At 37.7% G+C, this 21,424-nt stretch overlaps 1 protein-coding gene across 3 annotated transcripts in view; it reads left to right on the top strand.

Annotated features, from left to right (window-relative positions):
- The window catches only part of ATG10 (autophagy related 10), a 300,617-nt gene that overhangs the window by 87,518 nt on the left and 191,675 nt on the right, over positions 1-21,424 (top strand). For all 3 annotated transcript variants that reach the window (XM_030927363.1, XM_010386038.2, XM_030927362.1), the window contains exon 3: positions 17,329-17,436. In XM_030927363.1, coding sequence (XP_030783223.1) covers positions 17,329-17,436 — 108 coding nt within the window. The remainder of the gene's footprint in view (positions 1-17,328; positions 17,437-21,424) is intronic.

The raw sequence follows: 21,424 nt of genomic DNA, 5'->3' as shown, positions 1-21,424 counted from the left end.
ACTTTACTTATTGTCTGTCTTCCTTCATTCCTCTCATATTTTATGAGGACAGAGACTATGTTTTGTTCTTGTTGTTTCCATTGTAAAAGTTATTACAGCTTAACATTATATGTTTTATGGCTTATGTATTTATTTGCTGTTTCCAATATCAGAATATAGTCTTGCCAGGGCAGAGATTTGATGTATCTTGCTCACTAGTGGCTTCACTAGTACATAAAACATAATAAGCATTCAATAAGTATTTTTGGATAAATGAATGGGTTTAGGATCTTATAAAATAACTATGTTTTTGAGATATTTGTCACATATTTACCTCTTGTCAAAACAGTGATACCTGAAAATTGGGAACAAACATTTGTATATTTCAAGTATAAAAGACCTTAGAGTAATTTGGTAATAAGAGCTTTAAATGCTCAAAATTAAGAAAATAGAAAAAGACTCCTAAAAAGATACAGAAATAGATCTAAACATATAGTATGTAAAACACATTTATTTTTATGAATACTTATTACAAATATGAAAATACAGCAAATTGCTTTAGGTAAATGAGCTCCAGAAATCTTTGATATGTTTAAAGTTTGATAAAATAAGAAATGATACTTAGAACTCCTATTACGTGTTTTTTTAGGACACTTATGTCTCACAGCTCACTATGTTCAATTGATTTTTTTCAATTTTTTTTTTGGTCTGTTTCATTTTAGATAGTTTCTATTGCTAAATTCACTAGGTTTACCTTCTGCAGTCCCTAATCTCCTGTTAATTATATCCAGTATATTTTTCAGTTTTGATATTGCATTTTTTTTAATCTCTAGAAGTTTGATTTGGGTCTTTGTAATATCTTCTATTTTTCTACTCATTATTCTCATGCTTTCTTCTACTTTCTGGACCATATAAGAGTATATTTATGATAGCTATTTTCATGTCCTGGTCTGTATTAGTCCATTCATAACACTGCTGTAAAGAACTACCCGAGACTGGATAATTTATAAAGAGAGGAGGTTTGATTGACTCACAGTTCTGCAGGCTTAACAGGAAGCATGACTGGGAGGTCTCAGGAAACTTACAGTCATGGCAGAAGGTTAGGGGGAAGCATGCACATCTTCACAATAGTGGAGCAGGAGAGAGAGCGAGCGAGCTAGAGTAAAGGGGGAACTGCGACACAGTTTTAAACCATCAGATTTTGTGAGAACTCACTCACTATCACAAGAAAAGCAATGGGGAGATCTGCCCCCATGATCTAATCACCTCTTACCAGGCCCCTCCTCCAATTCGACATGAGATTTGGGCAGGGGTACAAATCTAAACCATATCATTCCACCCTGACCCCTCCCAAATCTCATGTCCTTCTCACATTGCAAAATATAATTCTCTCTTTTCAACAGTCCCCAAGTCTTAATTCATTTCAACATTAATTCAAAAGTTCAGAGTCCAAAGTCTCATCTGAGACAAAGTAAGTTCCTTCTGCCTATGAACTTGTAAAATAAAAAAAATAGTTACTTCTAGGATGCAATGGGTATACAGGCATTGGGTAAATGCTCCCATTCTAAATGGGAGAAATTGGCCCAAACAAAGGGGCTACAGTCCCCATGCAAGTCTGAAACCCAGCAGGGTGGTCATTAAATATTAAAGCTCCAAAATAATTTCCTTTGACTCCATGTCTCATATCCTGGGCATGCTCATGCACGGGGTGGGCTCCCATGGCTTTGGGCAGCTCCGCCTCTGTGGCTCTGCAGGGTACAGCTCCCATGGCTGCTTTCCCTGGCTGGTTTTGAGTGCCTTCAGCTTTTCCAGGTGCATGATGTGCATGATGCAAGCTCTTGGTGGATCTACCATTCTGAGGTATGGAGGACAGTGGCCCTCTTCTCACAGGTCCACTTGACAGTGGGGACTCAGTGTGGGGGCTCCAACCCCGCATTTTCCCTCTGCACTGTCCTAGTAGAGGTTCTCCATGAGGGCTCCACCCCTGCAGCAGACTTCTGCCTGGACATATAGGCATTTCCATACATCCTCTGAAACCTAGGTCTAGGTTCCCAAACCTCAATTCTTGCCTTCTGCGCACCCACAGGCCCAATACCACATGGAAGCTGCTAAGGTTTGGGATTTGCACCCTCTGAAGCCATGGCCCTAGCTACACCATGGTCCCTTTTTGCCACAGCTGGAGCTGGAGCTGCTGGGACACAGGGTGCCATATCCTGAGGCTGGACAGAGCAGTGGGACCCTGGGCCTGGCCCACAGAACCATTTTTCCTTCCTAGGCCTCTAGGGCTGTGATGGGATGGGCTGCCCTGAAGATCTCTGAAATACCCCGGAAACATTTTCCCCCATTGTCTCGGTTATTAACATTCAGCTTCTCATTACTTATGCAAATTTCTTCAGCTGGCTTGAATTCTTCCGTGGAAAATGGATTTTTCTTTTCTACAGCTATGGTTGGGCTGCAAATTTTCCAAACATTTATGCTCTGCTTCCCTTTTAAATATACATTTTAATTTCAGACCATCTCTTTCTTCATACATATGAGCATACAATTTTAGAAACAGCCAAGTTACCTCTTGAATACTTTGCTGCTTAGAAATTTCTCTTGCCAGATACCCTAAATAATCTTTCTCAAGTTCAAAGTTCCACAGATCTCTAGGGCATGGGCAAAATGCTGCCAGTCTCTTTGCTAACACTTAGCAAGAATGACCTTTACTCTGGTTCCCAGTAAGTTCCTCATCTCCAGCTGAGAACACCTCAGCCTGAACTTCATTATCCATATCACTATCATCATTTTATACAAAAACCATTCAACAAGTCTATAGGAAGTTCCAAACTTTCCCACATCTTCCTGTCTTCTTCTGAGCCCTCCAAACTGTTCCAACTTCTGCTTGTTATTTGGTTCCAAAGTTACTTCCCTGTTTACAGATATCTTTATAGCAGTGCCCCAGTCTCCTAGTACCAATTTTCTGTATTAGTCTGTTCTCACACTCCTATAAAGAACTACCTGAGACTGGGTAATTTATAAAGAAAAGAGGCTTAATTGACTCACACTTTGCAGGCTTACTAGGAAGCGTGACTGGGAGGCCTCAGGAAACTTACAGCATGGGGAAAGGTGAAAGGGAAGCAGACACATCTTCAGAATGACAGAACAGGAGAGAGAGCGAGCAAAGGGGGAAGTTCCACACACTTTTAAACCATCACATCTTGTGAGAACTCACTCACTGTTACGAGAACAGCAAGTGGAAAATCCAACCCCATGATCCATTTACCTCCCACCAGACTCCTCCTCTAATTCAACATGAGATTTAGGTGGAGACACAAATCCAAACTATATCATGGTCTCTAATTCTATCACCTCTGTATTTCTGGGTTCAATTCTATTGACTGATTTTCCTTCCTGTTTCAGTCATAGTTACCTATTTCTTCTCATGCTTGGTAATTTTTTAATTGAAAGCCAGACATTGTGAGTGCTGGTTTTTTTTTTTTTTTCATTTAGATATTTTCAGACTTTTTCTGGAATGCGATTAAGATCCTTGTATTGGTTTGATTCTTTCAAGGGTTGATTTGCGACGGCAAGTCCTGAACAGCCTTTAGACTAGGTCTAATTTGGACCACAACTAAGGCATTTACTTTCTGAGGATGCTACTCATTGCTGTGCATGTTAGGATGGTTTTCTATTCTCACTGGTGGGAATGTGAACTATTCCTAGCCCTAGGTGCATTCTGAGGATTGTGCTGCATACTTCTTTTTACTGTTTCTTGCTAGGTATCAGTAGTTTCTTCACGTCCATGTGCAGATTACTACTTAGTGAAAGACTCACGAAAGGCTCCTCTGAGGATCTTGAGAATTCTTTCTTTCAGTTCCTCCCTTGTACTCTGCTGCACAGATTGTCAGTCTGTTTCTCCAAATTCTGAACTCTGTCTCCCAAGTTGGTAATACTCGGGGCTCTGTTTGGATATCCTATCCCTGTACTGTGGCGTAGAAACTTTCTCTAGCGGGGATACTTATCAGGCTTATCTTGTTTATTTCTCTTCTCTCAGAGATCACTGTTCTGCACTGCCTGTGTTCAATGTTTGAAAACTCCAATTTTATATTTTATGTTTGGTTTTCTAGTTGTGTAATGTGGGAGGGTATGTCTATTTGGTTATTCTAATTGTGGCTGGTTGGCCAAAGAAACACTTAATACAGAAGTATTTGAAGAATATCCCATTTATGTGATGTGTAAAATTAATAAATATAAATTTTAGATTAAGACATTATTGGTCATCAGTTTAAGGTTGGCTGTTTTCGACCTTAAAATTAGGAACACAGCAGTGGGAGAACATGGTCAACTCATGGAACTGAAGGAGAGGAGATATTTAAGGAAGATTCCCTAAGGTTTGTATGCCTGGGGATGGAGTGAGGTGATGTGCTTCTCTTCCTTCTGCTGTTGTGTTGTATGCTTCTGTCTTGATGCAGAGGCACAGCTTTCTTCCTTTTTCTGAGACATTAATGCCAAGCTATGGAAAGCAGGAGTTCTGATAGATGACAAAGAAGGAGGGATTTCAGTATAAGAGCTTTAAACCTTCACAGGCTTGGAATGGAAATGACTAGGAGGGCAGAGATTGTAACTCATTCTGGGAAATATGTCAAGAAACTTCTGTTACATTAACAAAAAAGGCTGAGTGGATTATATCCTCCCTCTCTCCTTCCTTGTCTTCCGTTCTTGTCCCTCCTCTCTGCTGACTATGTGAGTTTGCCACGTGTCTGGTACTGATCCAAGAAGTGAATATTGAATGTTCTTTTTGGCAAGCAGAATGACCTCAGTAAAGTTTTCAATCTCACCATATCCATGCTCCATGGATAAAAAGCAGTGATTGTACTACCATGCAGCCTTCTCTCAAAGCTGTTAGTATCCTCTGTCTCATTCTTGGGTAAAGTCCTTTTGGTTTCCAGCAGTAGCACTAAGAATCTGGCCTATTGTCCCCAGGCTGGAACAGCTTCTAAAGCACTGGCCATCAACTCTGTCCTACCTCAGCTGTTCTGCTGTGCGAGCTGTTTCCAGGTTAGATGAGACAGCTATGGGGCTGCATTTCTCCTACCTCTTCCTGCCTCTCTAACTGTATTGAGTTGACTAATGTCTCCCCAAATTCATGTCCACCTAGAACCTGTGAATGTGACCTTATTTGGAAATGGGGTCTTTGAAGATGTAGTCAAATTAAGATGAAGTCATAGTGGATTAGGGTGAGTCCTAAATCCATTACGACTGGTATCCTCATAAGAAGAAGGAAATTTGGCCACAGAGACCCAGACACACAGGGTAGAAGGCTGTGTAAAGACAGAAGCAGAGACTGGAGTAATATGTTTCCAAGTTGGCAGCAACCAGAATCTAGGAAGAGGCAACAGCCTAAAGAGAGAGCATGGCCCTGCCAACTCCTTGATTTCCAATTTCTAGCCTCCAGAGCTGTGAGAAAGCAAACATTTGTTGTTTTAAGCCACCACTTTGTGGTACTTTGTACAGCCCATCCCAGGGAGGCCTTTCTCACTTCCCCTGTTCTTCTCTTGACCCTGTAGCAGGATCCTTTTCTGAGGAGTTAAACTGCCTAAGCTCAGGCATCTTTCATTTCACTAAAAACTGGGAAAGTTAATAAATTATTTGTACTGCTTTGCAAGGGTAGTGCTTTGAAATCAAAGTGACAGCTTGCTACCCTGATAATTTTTCTACCATCAGTACTATCAAATTTCTTTCCATTTAATAAAGTATAAAATTACTTTCATCTCTTAATCTCTTGAGTAATTTTCATAAAATAGCCAATGATTTAAAAAACAATAATTTATGAAAGGAATAAGATTGGGAGTAACTTTAAATCCAGGAATCAAGATGAAGAAGGCCATTATTTAGGTCATCTGTACTTTTTAAAAAAAATTTTATCTACAATATTGGAAAAGCAAAACTAAGCCTTTAAGAACAATTCAGTGAACAAACAAACAAGCATAATATGGCAAAATGTCTCCAAACTTAAATTGGAAGCAGGAACAAAGAGAGAAAAAAATAGCTTTCGACAGCAGGCCCCTCCATGTCCCCTCTAATCAGTTATAATATCCGTTGGCCATTCCCCTGGCACAAATAAGCAGGAGCATTCTGAGAGCCAAAACCAAATTGTTTAATAAAAAGTATGAGGGCACATATGATGGTCTCACGTCTATGAACTGAAAATTGAAAACTCAAAATGGGCAAGTTGGAAAACTGGACAACAAACTATTATTAAAAAATGAAAAAGGGAAAAGAAAATGCTTAACAGTGAAACCTAACATTGTGGAGATATCTGTTAAAGTTATTAATAAGGAAAACGGAACTAGTATGTTTAAACTTACTTTTGATGCTTTGGCTCTAAGAAGGGGAAGAGACTTAGCATCGTTTAAACTGTAATCATTCTTTAAAAACTTGTGTTTGATAAACAGGCTGTGGAAGAATATGTAAACACATATACATGTGTGCTTCTCCCCACATCAGGTCACCAAATTCCCCCCTGTAACCTTCTTTTCTAGCCTGACAAGTGGCTGATTTTTTCTGCCACTTATTCCTTGGGGCCTCTGTCCTTGCTGTGCTCTGACCTGCATTACAGGGATGGTGAAGCCGTGTTATACTACTCATCTAGGAAGTCAGGAAGGTGCTGGAGGTGAAAAGAAGGGGGACTTAGTAGGTTTGAGAGCTTCCAGGAAAAGGGAGTAGGAATATTGTAAGAAAAGTAACTTCTTATACAAGTGAGCACAGTTGTGGCATTATTGAATGGCATTGAAAATGGAAAGCCCTAAGTGGCATCAAAAAATGTTTACTTGAAAAACAGAGTGAAGGTGTGCTGTAATTAGGTAGTAACCTAAGAAAGAAGTATTGGCCCCATTTTGGGTTAGTAACTACAGAATGAGTTCAAAAAGGAAAGACAATAAAAAGAAAAATTAGTTTAACACTTCATGGTTCTTAGAATCATATTTATCACAGAGTGAAAGGAAAGTTTTAATGAAGTTTTCTTACTCCTGGTTTAGATCTGTCTTCCTAGTGCACTGTTACGATTTCTTTCGTGGATTGGGTCTTTATTTTATTTCTACAAGAAAAAATAACACATGATTTCATTTAAAAATGTTTAATAATACATAGATACATAAAGATGAAAAATCTTTCCCTCCTTCTCCTCTGACCCAATTCTGTAGTTTGTTTTCTATGCACATATAAATATATTTATACATATTTATATGTGTTTATATAAATGGCATCGTTGTTCTGTAACTTAGTTTTTCCACCTAACATATCATTGACATCTTTCTTTGTGAGCATGTACAGAATTACCTTATTATTTATAATAGCTATGTAGTATTCCATTGTATGGATGATTTTAATATGTTTAATGGAACCCCTATTGATTATGAATAATCCCTCAGTTATTCTCATGGTTACCCCTGTAACTTTAAGTAATATATTTCTCCTTCCTGATTTCTCATCTTTGGACAATAACTATTGATTCCTGCTATAATAGAAGAATTTTGTGTATTACTTCTGCCTCCCACATTCCTTCCTATTCTTCTTTCTGATGTTTGATTATATTATTATTTTTACATCATCAAGATTTATAATATTTAGATTCTATTCAGTAACTATAATTTAGTCCTCTGTGCTTTGTTTATAGGTTGATTATAAATTTAAACCTAATAAAAGTATATAATGAGTCTGTTTATATAAACAGGATTCATTGCAGAAATAAGTAGTGTAATGGGGGTGTAATTCTCTATACTATAATAGATGTTATAATCCTTTGAAGGTGGTATAATCCTCTGTCACACTGCTAATTGATAGAGACTATTTCAAGTCAGAATCCTACAAATTCTTGGCTGGGTGTGGTGGCTTACACCTGTAATCCCAGCACTTTGGGAAGTTGAGGCAGGAGGATTGTTTGAGGCCAGGAGTTTGAAACCAGCCTAGGCAACATAGCAAGACCCTATCTCTACAAAAAGAAAAGAAAAGAAAAGAAAAAATCAACCAGATGTGGCACCATGTGCCTATAGTCCTACCTACTTAAGAGACTGAGGCAGGAGGATGGCCTGGGCCCAGGAGTTGGAAGCTACAGTGAGCTGTAATCATGCTGCTGCTCTCTAGCCTGGGTGACAGAGTAAGACCCTATGTCTTAAAAAAACAATTCTACGAACGCTCTTTTAGTTTCATACCATGACCACACTAAAAAAGCTCTTTTAAACTGTGCACAGTCAGAAAACCACCAATAGAGGATCAAATGTCACAGTGTTTTTCTGTAGTTTAATTCCCAGCTAGTTAACAAATGTGTTCAGTAGGGATTCACAAATTAGGTCACACCAATGAAAGTAATAATTGTGGATTATACTATGGAGATGGTGAATCAAGGGGTACTAACCTCTATTGGGCTGAACACATCCAGAAGGCTTAATTCTTTCCCAGAAGGATAGGCTCAGCTTCCTTAAGTGGAATTTAGTATCTGAGATGTATCTCCAGCCCTTTCCCCCAGGAAGTTCTGAGGTATGGATGGGCTATTTAATTAATGACGGTGTCATGTTTAATAAATCCCAAAATGCTACAGGACCAAGGGAAAATTAAAGATGTGCAAATTTCTTTATCAAAGATCGAATGTATTATCTCCTTATTTTCTTTCATTCTTGAGTTTTTGTCTAAATGAGCCGGAGGCTAGCAGTTACTGATGAATCACTTTGACTAGAGCTGGTCACTCTTTGTACAAACTTACCTTTGTATGTAACATAACCAGAGGCATCAGAGTTCACCCTAGCCAGGATCCTCTCATGCATCTGGAAGGTGTAACACTATGAGAAACTGAAGTCAGTGTTACCGGGATTGGGTGGATATTTGAGGTGTGGGGAGGAGTCGTATTAACACATTCAGCATTGTGTTCTGGAGGATCTTCTACATCCATAACAGTTCCTTGCCTGCATTACTTACCTTTGCCTTTAACGAATGGATGGATATTGGTTTAATGTCTGACCTATCTAGTGTAAACCTTGCTACTTAGCAGTAGTTTTTACTTTCTTCTTTTTACCCCAAGGTTAGTAAGTTTTGAGCAGCTACTGATAGTATTGGTTTGATCTTCTACAGCAGCAAAGAACACTCACTTGAGATCTGTGGCCTAGGTTTGACCTATTCCTCAGGGCTCCACTGACCTTGAAGGCCTTGTTTGATCAGTGCTGGCATTGACCTAGAAACTTCAGTTGTCTTCCTCCTTAATGGACTTGTCAAGCCCTTCCTGCAGTTGATCATTCCGGGCAGTTAACTTGAGTTGAAGTCGTATATGAAATGCCTTATTCTGAAGTAGAGCTGAGACCCTTAGATAACCACCGATTTTCTTTTAGATGTGTCTGGAGAAGATCTTGTTAAACTCAGGAACAGAAGCCCTATAATTATTTTGTTAGCTGGATTCCAGCAGGCATAACGTAGCTTGCTGGGTGGCATAGCCCTATGACAGCTTGTACTAAAACAGACCCAAACGTGTTCTATCAGGAAATCTTTAGATCTCCATCCAAAATGCAATCGGCACTACACTAGAAAACTTGCTTGTCTATCTTGGATTCTATAAGACCTATAGGACATTTTCTCCTTAAAAGTTCAAGATTGGAATCTACTCTGGCAATGTGGTGGCCTGGAGGCATATGTGCAAAGGGCAATTAATTATTTGTTTAAAATGAAGTGCCATGTATTCATGTATTTATGGGCGCAAAAGGGGTTTTACATTAAAAAGTTAAGTGTCCTTTCTAACCCTTCCACTTTCCTTACTCAAACCTTTAGAGTTTGCCACCGATACCATGGTCTTGAGTGTCTTTCCAGATACATTCAGTGTACACGCAGCATGTACACTTACATTTAAGCATATGGTAGCATACATACATTCATACTGTTCTGCACTTTAAAAAATAACTTAATGGTCTGTCTTGGTCATTACTCAACATTTACAGAACTCATTCATTATTTTTTGTGGTTACATACTATCCCATTATTTGGATATAAAATAATTTCACTGATGGAAATTTAGGTTGTTTCCAACCTTATACTATTAAAATAATATGTTAATAATCATTTGTATGAATTTTATTTACTACATATGTGACTATATCTATAAGGTAAATTCTTGGAAGTAACATTTCTGGGTCCAAGTTGTGTGCATTTTAAATTTTGATAGTTTTTGCCAACCTGCTGTTCAGGAGTCTTATGCTAATTTAAACTCCCCTGCCCCAGCAATGTATGAGAGTGCTTGTTTGTTTTATCCGTGTCTTTGTCTATATAGTCCTTTTCATACTTTTTGATCTTTGCCAATCTGATAGGTAAAAAATGTTATCACAGTTTTTAATTTGCATTTTTCTTATGGCTAACATTGAACATATTTTTATCTACGTGTATTTTCTCTTTAGTAAACTATCTGTATATCCTTTACTCATTTTCCTATTGGGCTGTTGGACCCCTTCCTGTTGATTTGGTGGAACTATTTATATTTTGAGGAAATTAAAGCTATTTTATATTGAAAAAATTATTTTCTATGATATGAGCTACAAATCCTTTTTCACATTTTGATATGTCTTTTGACTTTATGGTGTTGAGTTTATTTGCATGCAGTAGAATTTACCAGTCTTTTATGGCTTCTGGGTTTTTATCATATTTTAAAAAAATGTGTTCTCCTGTATTTTCATCTAGCACATTTAGGTTTTTTTTTTTTTTTTCTCATTTAAATATTTCTTATTTTGGTCTTAGGTGAAGGGCATTCTATTTAGATAACTGGAAGAGTTTTCGCTGTGAGGAAATATTCTCTTTATAATTAGTGTTGTCTGGGTTATAACAGCTGGAAATTTCTTATTAATTTCTCTTCTGCAGTGACAGAGTGAAGCATCATGCTTTGTAGTGAATGGACAGCAAGGAGTCCTAATAGCTGAAGTGTAGTTGGACACAGAACAATTTTAAGTTACAAGACTACTGGCAATTCCACAGGGCAGGTCAAGACTGGCCAAGTTGCCAGAAATTAGTTTTTGGGGCAGTAGTAAAGACCACTTCAAAGGTAGTCTCAGCGTGGTCAAAGCTTCAAGAAGAGAGCATTAACAGAGGTGATTTTAGCATTTGGAGAACTCCAGGTGAGCCATGGTGTTCATGAAGGTCTTGAGTTGTTTGTAGACTTCTCTCCTGAGGTAGCTGCAGATTACCTCATTGACTGTGTTTATTGAGTTCAAAAGAGGGGCTCCAAGGAATTGAGTGCAGTGGTTCTCAACTCTGGCTACTGTGCTGGAATCTGCTAGGTAGATTCTGACTTAATTGATCTGAGGTGAGACACCAGCAACAACATTTTGAAAACTCCGCAGGTGGTTCTAATGTGCAGCTCGGATTAAGACCATTGTTCATGCAGTCAGTTTGCTGTCTCTTTGAGTCAGGGATTGCAGTACATGCCTCAGTGCTTCCAAAATGTGCATACAAATCACCTAGGGATTATTTTTTTTTCTTTCAGTTTGATTAGAATTTGGCAGTTTTTTATTATTATTATTATACTTTATGTTCTAGGGTACATGTGCACAATGTGCAGGTTTGTTACATATGTATACATGTGCGTTGTTGGTGTGTTGCACCCATTAACTTGTCATTTGCATTACATATATCTCCTAATGCTATCCCTCCCTGCTCCGCCCACCCCACAACAGGCCCCGGTGTGTGATATTCCCCTTTCTGTGTCCATGTGTTCTCATTGTTCAGTTCCCACCTATGAGTGAGAACATGTGGTATTTGGTTTTCTGTTCTTGCGAGAGTTTGCTGAGAATGATGGTTTCCAGCTGCATCCATGTTCCTACAAGGGACATGAACTCATCCTTTTTTATGGCTGCATAGTATTCCATGGTATGTTATGTGCCACATTTTCTTAATCTAGTCTGTCATTGATGGACATTTGGGTTGGTTCCAAGTCTTTGCTATTGTGAATAGTGCCTTAATAAACATACGTGTGCATGTGTCTTTATAGCAGCACGATTTATAATCCTTTGGGTATATACCCAGTAATGGGATGGCTGGGTCAAATGGTATTTCTAGTTTTAGATCCTTGAGGAATTGCCACACTGTCTTCCATAATGGTTGAAGTAGTTTATAGTCCCACCAACAGTGTAAAAGTGTTCCTATTTCTCCACATCCTCTCCAGCACCTGTTGTTTCCTGACTTTTTAATTATTACCATTCTAACTGGTGTGAGACGGTATCTCATTGTGGTTTTGATTTGCATTTCTCTGATGGCTAGTGATGATGAGCATTTTTTCATGTGTCTGTTGGCTGCATAAATGTCTTCTTTGAGAAATGTCTGTTCATATCCTTTGCCCACTTTTTGATGGGGTTGTTTTTTTCTTGTAAGTTTGTTTGAGTTCTTTGTAGGTTCTGGATATTAGCCCTTTGTCAGATGAGTAGATTGCAAAAATTTTCTCCCATTCTGTAAGTTGCCTGTTCACTCTGATGGTAGTTTCTTTTGCTGTGCTGAAGCTCTTTAATTAGATCCCATTTGTCAATTTTGGCTTTTGTTACCATTGTTTTTGGTGTTTTAGACATGAAGTCCTTGCCCATGCCTATGTCCTGAATGGTATTGCCTAGGTTTTCTTCTAGGGTTTTTATGGCTTTAGGTCTGACATTTAAGTCTCGAATCCGTCATGAATTAATTTTTGTGTAAGGTGTAAGGAAGGGATCTAGTTTTAGCTTTCTACTTATGGCTAGCCAGTTTTCCCAGCACTGTTTATTAAATAGGAAATTCTTTCTCCGTTTCTTGTTTTTGTTAGGTTTGTCAAAGATCAGATGGTTGTAGATGTGTGGTATTATTTCTGAGAACTCTGTTCTGTTCCATTGGTCTATATCTCTGTTTTGGTACCAGTACCATGCTGTTTTGGTTACTGTAGCTTTGTAGTATAGTCTGAAGTCAGGTAGCGTGATGCCTCCAGCTTTGTTCTTTTGGCTTAGGATTGTCTTGGCAATGCGGGCTCTTTTTAGAGATTATGTTTTAAATGCAGACTCAGGAGGTCTGGGGTAGGGCTTGAGATTCTGCATGTCTGTCTTAATAAGCTCACAGCTCATGCTGTGACTGGTCCCCAGACCACACTTGAGTGGCTTGAGTTTGTTATTTAAAGTGCAAAGCACTGGCCCACACCAGTCCACGAAAGTCAATAAGCCATGGTCCTGCTCTCTTGCAGAATTTGCTTAGTGTACTAGAAAGAATACTCAGGTCAAGAGATCTGCTTTCCACTTCCTGCTCTGCCTCCAACTAATTAGTGTAAGATAAGTTTCTTAGAAGTGCTTTAGTCCTTCACCCTCTTATCTCTAAAATGAGAGGCTTGAATTGGATAAACTTGAAGGTTCCCTTTGTTCTTAAATCCTCTCATGCTTGTCCAGGATGTTTTCAGACTCTATCTGGATCAGGTTTTTACGTGGAATGGAATCTGGATCCTATAAAGACCCTGTCATCCTTTAGAGAATGGAGGCCTAGGCCCTGAGCTTATGATCTAGTGGGAGAAATAAAACTAACAAATGTTAAAAAAAAATTAAAGAAGAGTTAAATGTTCAAGTGTAAGCTATGATAAGTACAAAAAGAATGCAGGGAAACTAGAGAGGAGTATTAAGTGAAACGGTCAGGAAAACTTCATTGCCAAGGGGGAATTTGAGTTAACATTGTTTACTGGGCTAGATGACTGCAGGGCTGACACAGAGTGGTGGTCCTCATGCTTTTGAGTTTCCTTGTCTCTAAAAAAGCAACCTTCAACAGTGAAGAACAAAATACATTTTTCTGCCTTAAACTGAAACAAAGTAGGAGAAAGACCTAGTTCTGTGGAAGTGTTTAAAGGGAAATCAAAATCCAAAAAACTCTATATTTAATTTTTCAAGGCTAATCTTGACTGAAAAGTTTGATACTGAAAAAAATCACCACTGCCAAATATAGAGCGAAAAACCCAGTGTACCTCCCTATCGATAATAAAAAATGGTTTTAGAAATTACCTAAAATGTAAGTAAATTCCTCAAATTATAAGCAATATTGAAAGTGACATATCTCTTTATCTTAACTCATTGGGAAAGAGACCAGATAATTTATTTAGATTTTGTAACATAGGTGCACAAGAATTTTTGACTCACCTCTTTTAATGTCAGAGGAGATGTATTTTGCATTCTAATTAGAATTTTACTAAATTTTATGTTCCCTTAAGAGGAGGTTGTGTGATCAGGGCTCAGGTATAGAAAAATAAAAAATAGAGCAGTTACCCTCATTTAATGAATTATATTTAGTACACACAGTGCAGCTCTGTGTTCTCTGAATATCCTAAGAGTTTCGGTTTTTATCTCTGTGGCTAGATCATTTTGAAATTGCAGACTTTGAGTAATTTGTCTCACAAACACGTGCTATTATAGTTTTACTGTATAGTCATGCTGCATAGTGGCATTTTGGTCAAGGGCAGAGCACATGTACAGTGTTCCCCTAAGATTATAATACTGTATTTTTGCTGTACATTTTCTTTGTTTAGATATGCTTAGATACAGAAATACTTACCATTTTGTTACAATTGCCTGCAATTAATACAGTAACATGCTGTACAGGTTTGCAGCCTAGGAGCAAGCAACTATGTCATATAGCTTACCTATGTAGGAGGCCATACCATTTGGGTTTGTGTAAGCACAGTCTGATGTTTGTACAATGACAAAATTTAAAACAGTAATTTTGATTTAAATTTAAAACAATTTTTATTAATTTAAAACAAAATTTAAAACAGTAATTTAAAACAAAATTTAAAACAGTAATTCCATCTACAAAATGGATATCCAATGTTAAATTTACATTTTTCTAAATACAAAGGTTTCAATGGTGGAAGACCATTACAGGATCTGCTTTGTGGTGAGATAGTGTAGAGCTGGAATTTAAAACAGTAATTCCATCTACAAAATGGATATCCTTAATAGCCCAATGATGTTTCTCAAAAGGTATTCCTGCTGTTAAGTGATGCATAACTGTATATGGTAAATCTTTTATATAATCAACTATTGATTATCTATCACAGTGAGATTGACAATACAATAGAAATCTTCTACTTTTAAGCTGTTAAATACAATTTATGTTACTAAATAGCAAAATTATTTTGGTTGCAAGTGACAGAAAACCCAACCCATTGGGTGAAGCAAAGAAGGGATGTTTTGGGGCCTTGTAATTGAAAAATCTGAGGTAGAACTAGTTTCAGATATGGTTGGTATAAATATTGTAGTCAGAATCTGGTTTCTCTGCATCTCATAGTCTTGCTTTCCTCTGAGTTGCAGAGGAATTACATGATGCCTGCCAGTTTTTTGGGTTTTTTTTTTTTTTTTCCTTTTTCTTTTTTTGTGGTCTGTCTGGCTCAAACCTAGTGGAAAAGAGAACAGCCATCTTTCCCAAACCCCCCAAACCAAATCCTGAATTTCATCTCATTGGCTGTGATTGTAGATCATTTGTCCTCCAGAGTCTCTGGGGCCAGCAGTACTGATTGGCAAGATTGGAGATCTGTGTCTATCCCTGGAGCTATAATTAGTGGAACAGTAGCCAATGCTCCTCTAAGGAACCATTCCCTTCTCAATCAGGAAATGGTTCCTTAGAGGAGCAATTAGTACTGCTCCAAAAGAAGGAAGAATTGATGTTTGATGTGAAAGTGGCAATGACAACAGTCACTACATATATCTTTCTCAGTTTAAGCCAATGTTAAATTTACATTTTTCTAAATACAAAGGTTTCAATGGTGGAAGACCATTACAGGATCTGCTTTGTGGTGAGATAGTGTAGAGCTGGAATTTAAAACAGTAATTCCATCTACAAAATGGATATCCTTAATGAAATAATTAAAAATGACAGTATTGGATATCCGATGGCCTACTTTCCAGGCAGGAATGATATTAAAAATATTTAACAACCTGTGACAGAGGCATCAACCAATCAGAATGAGTTGGATTCAACCAATCAAAACTGGTGCCGACAACAAATAACCAGTGCAGCCCCCTGAGTGAGAGCTGGCAGTTTGTCAGCACAACTTACTGGGAGGCATTCTTAAGATGCTGCCAAGTGTCTCAAAAAATAGAGTTACTGGATTAGTTTCCTAGGTATGTTGTAACAAGGTACCACAGACTTAAAGTAACAGAAATTTATTCCCTCACAGTTCTGGAGGTAAGAAGTCTGAAATCAAGATGTTGGCAGGGTCCTGCTCCCACCAGAGGCTCTAGGGAAGGACCATTCCTTACTGCTTCTAGCTTCCAGTGGCTGATGGCAATCCTTGGCATTCTTTAGCTCCTAGATGCACCGCTCCAGTCTTCATCTTCACATGGCTTTCTTCCCTGTTTGTGTCAGTGCATCCAAATTTCCCTCTTCTTATAGGAAGATTAACCCCGTAGTCCTTATTGTTATTTTAATTATATTAAAATGTAAATGTTGGTGTGACAATTTGGTGGGGAATTAATATTTATTGGCATGTATGTTTGTGCTTGGGGAGGTATTATATTCTTACACATGACTTTATTGAATTCAAACAAGTGTTACCTTAAAAAAATGGAACTGGCCACAATTAGATGAACATCATTCATTAGTGTATTTAAGAACAAGTACAAGAAGCAGGAGACAAATACTGGTAAAGGGCTCAGAAACCTTATCTTGTAAGGAGTATTTGCAAATGGTGGTCATTTCTTCAGCTCTTGGAAGAACAGCTGTGTGGAAAAGGGATTAGACTTCAGAGGGCAGAACTAAGTAAGTTAAAGTTAAAGGATGTGAAATACAGGACAAAACTATCTTAATGTACAATGCACTAAAATGGAAATGGCCGCTGTGTAAGGGAGTAATAAGCCCAAGTTCCTGGAGGTGCTCAGGCAGTAGCTGAGATGCATAATTACCTTTCTGGGACATTTTCATAGAGATCTTGCCATGAGAAAGAAATTGAAATGGAAGCTGTCTTGCAGCTTTGAGATCTATTGCAAGTCCTGAAATTGTTCTCTATGTGTAGGCCATGAAAATCAATATTAATTATGTGACAAGCTATTTCTATAAGCTTAATTTTTGTTCTGTGATCTTGGTGCTATGGACTAGTGAGGAAAAAAAGAGAAAGATTTAATCTAGGAGGGGGAAACATCATTAATAAATAAGAAAGGTAGGAGAATAAAACTTGCATTTGTTGAGTACTTACTATGTGCAGGATGTTGGACTAGTCTCTTTATCCATATAGTCTCATCTCATTTAGTACATTTAATTTTTCACTGATCAGTTTGCAACTTATGGGAAGTGGTTGTTAAAATGATGAATTCTTAAAATAATTGACGTTTTCTTATATATTTTTTTGGTGGTGAAACACAGGACTGTTCTGATGGCTACATGTGCAAAATACACTTTCAAATTAAGAATGAGTCTGTGATGTCACATCCAGGAGCATCTACCCATGGACAGACATGTCTTCCCATGGAGGTGAGTAGTTTAATGTGTCATGCTCTTCTTTTCAGTCTCCGTAAAGTATACATTTAAAAATGTATGCTTTAATGAATCCATTGCATTCCATCCTATGGAAGCACCACAATTATATCGCACTCATATTGAAATAAAATACTTTAATTCTGTTAAGTAAATATTTTAAAAACTAAACTTCTTCCCATTGGAGAGATATCCAGTTGCCAGTGGATCCTGGGCCTGTTGTAGCAGGAAAAGGAAGTATTTTCCTATGTAATACTGAAAGCAAGAATTGTGGTAAAGTTATAGAAGATCCACTCTGACTCCAGATTGTAGTGAGCCGTCATACTTTTGGTTTCTCTTGGACCTGAATACCACAGATGCCTCTGTTGTCTATTTATTTTTTTTTCCAAGTAAAATTCCCTGAAGATAATATAGCCCTGGCCCCAGGCTGCTTAATACTTGATTGGAGACCTTTTTGCCTGCTCTGCCTTTATTCCCTTTTCCCTTGAAAATATGTTGAATCTGGATCTTATTCCTTAGGAGACTTTAACCTTGACTTGAAAATCTTGCTGAACCAAATTTTATTATGGTGCTAATGACTGAGTGGTTTTCTGAGATATTTTCAATTTTCTTTTTATTGAAATGCAAACAACCTTATTGTATTTCTTGTGAAAAAAAATTGTGTATACCCATTGTAAAAATAAATAATAGAGAAATAGATAAAAAGGATTTAAAAATGTCCCATATGTCCTTCAGTAGTTTACCACTGGTAACATTTTAGTAAGTATCCTTTCACATATTTCTGTCATATACATACATATACATACTTTTTTTTTTTTTCAATGAACAAGTATATCATGGACATCTTTCCATGTCAGTACATGCAGATTTCCATAGTTCTCTATAGTGACTCCATTCCATTCCATCCTATGGAAGCACCACAATTATATGGCACTCATATTGAAATAGAATACTTGAATTTTCAAAGAGGATTGGTGAGGACCTAATTATTTCAGCACAAAAGAAGAAATCACTAGTGTTTGAATTCTGAGCATCCTGGGAAAATGAAAGAGGTGACTTTTTTTTTTTGTGCAGGAAGAACAGTTTCCCAGAACATGTTAAATCAGACCCATTTGCCAATCAGACATCAGCCCCCTTGCCTGTATATGATGCTGGCCTGCAAGTAACTGTCACCTATTTATAATTTGGTTTGCAAGTTATTCTTGAGAGTATTGTGCTTGGTAATAAGCTAAGTGCCCCCAGATGGGTGTTTGAATCTTGATTACTGCTTCATGGTTCCAATAACCAACATCAAATTTGAAGCCAAGCATATTAGGAAGCTTTTCAATTCATTATGTATTAACTTAAAAAAAGTTTTAAAAATTAAGATAGAAATGATGATTTAAAAAATGAATTACTAGTTTTTGCCTAACAAGTTGGCAGAGATTTGAAAAGCACTAAAAAGTGATGTTGACAGTGTGAGGGAACTGACACTTTCTGGTTGATGTTTTAACTTCACAAAGTTTAAAGATGTGCACATACCATGAATAATCTAGTCCAATTCTAGGAATTTAGCCTCATAAAATATAATTTTTTTCAACATTTTTCATTTACAACATTTTCCAATAAATTTGAAACATATGGAATAATTGAAAGAATTTTGCAGTGAATATCTATATACATAAACCACCTAAAGTCTACCATTAACATTTTGCTGTGCTTGCTTTATTTTATGTTGATCCCTCTGTCTATTTATACATCTTATTTTTTGATGCAATAATTTTAATCAAAGTAAATTGCATACAAGTACTCATAAAATATTTGAGTACACAAAGATTTACCTGGAAGTATATTCATCTCTTATTTATAATAGGAAAAATGAAAATAATGGAAATATACAATAGTAATGGATTGGTTAATTATGGCACATCTCTAGATAGATACAGTCATTAAAAATTATATTCTCGGTGACTGTTTAATTACACAGGTTAAATGTTCATGTCGGCCGGGCATGGTGGCTCAACGCCTGTAATACTAGTACTTTGAGAGGCCGAGGCAGGCGGATCACCTGAGCTTAGGAGTTAAAGACCAGCCTGGTCAACATGGTGAAACCCCACCTCTACTAAAAATACAAAATTTAGCCAGGCGTGGGGGCATGCTCCTATGGTCCTAGCTACTCGGGAGGCTGAGACAGGAGAATTGAGCCTGGGCGGTGGAGGTTGCAGTGAGCTGAGATTACATCATTGGTGGGTGACAGAGTGAGACCTTGTCTTGGAAAAAAAAAAAGTTCATGTTAAGTGAAAAAAAGGTAGATTATGTGGTATAAACAATAGAATCCAAGTATGGTTAACATTCTTCAAACTATCCATCAACTACTACAATTTTAAATTATGATTCTTTTTAAAATTTATCTCTTCAAAGAGTGAAACCTATAACTCTTTTCTTTCACTCTCTTGAAATCCCTAGGGTTATTTTTGCTTGATCCAGTGATTTCATTTGGAGACACCATCCATCCTTGTAAGTTTTCGTTACTGCTGTAGCTCTGGTAGGCATCCCTCTCTTTTTTTCCCAGATAAGAGCAGAAGATTTTAAAGTTTAGAACAAGACAGCCCAGGCTGGGCGCGGTGGCTCATGCCTGTAATCCCAGCACTTTGGGAGGCCGAGGTGGGCGGATCACGAGGTCAGAAGATCGAGACTATCCTGGCCAACATGGTGAAACCCCATCTCTACTAAAAAATACAAAAAATTAGCCGGGCGTGGTGGCAGGCACCTGTAGTCCCAGCTACTCTGGAGGTTGAGGCAGGAGAATGGCGTGAACCCAGGAGGCAGAGCTTGCAGTGAGCCGAGATCGTGCCACTGTCCTCCAGCCTGGGCGACAGAGCAAGACTCCGTCTCAAAAAAAAAAAAGAAAAAGAACAAGACAGCCTAGTATCCCATCTTTGTGTATCTCCCAGCTTCCCTACCTCTCTATAGCAGAAACAGTATTTGAAAGATTACATATACATATACAAACATGTAATACTCACATAAGGCCTAGAAATAATTTCCCCCCTTCCAATCACACAAGATTTTCTTAGAATATTTTTTTTCTTTTTATTTACATTTATTCTTGTTCTTTCTCTTCAGGAATTTGCTTCAAAAGTATATGTTCTTTCTCTCCTTCTTAGTACTCCTCAGATTCATACTTATTGTTTTAAAAGCCAGATTGCTTCCTTAGACTGTAAACCCCATGGAAATAAGATGACTCAGTGAATATCTGTTATTTGACTAAACCTTCAGGTTTAATTACCCATAGAACTAGCTCACTTAACAAATCAGATACCTCTGTATTTTGATATAAATTGGATAATCTAGTGAATTACTTAGAATTGATTATTACATATTATTATATATACAATATATGTAATATAGTATATTATAAAAAAGTATGGGTGTATGTGTATACATGTATATATATACGTATACATATACACACATACCCCCCCCCCCGCCGTTTTTTTTTTACACAGAGGGTCTTACTCTGTCTCCCAGGCTGGAGTGCAGTGGCACAGTCATAGCCCACTGAATCATCTAATTCCTGGGCTCAAGTGATCCTCTCACCTCTGCCTCTCAAGTAGCTGAGACTACAGGCATGCACCACAATGCCTAGCTAAATTAAGAATTTTTTTTAGAGATTTGGGTCTTGCTCTGTTGCCCACGCTTGTCTGAAAGTCCTGGCCTCAAGTGATCCTCTCTCCTCAGCTTCCCAAAGTGCTGAGATTACAGGCATGAGCCACTGTGCCCAGGCTGAATTCTAAAAGAATTTAGTTTCTACTAGAATAAAGTTTTTTTTTCAATAATCAATTTACACAGAAAAATCAACAATGTTTAAAAAGAGGTTTACAGGGAGTTTTTAGTAGTTTGTGTTTCTGAGTTGTCACTGGAATGGAATCTGATGATAAACCCTTCATCTTCCAGTCAACTCCAGTGTTTTATTTTTAATATTTGGCAACTCATAGTAAATTTA

Source organism: Rhinopithecus roxellana, chromosome 3, assembly GCF_007565055.1.
Source record: "Rhinopithecus roxellana isolate Shanxi Qingling chromosome 3, ASM756505v1, whole genome shotgun sequence".
Lineage (NCBI taxonomy): Eukaryota > Metazoa > Chordata > Mammalia > Primates > Cercopithecidae > Rhinopithecus > Rhinopithecus roxellana.
Note: the sequence above shows the minus strand (reverse complement) of the source record. Positions and strands in the feature narration are given on the sequence as shown.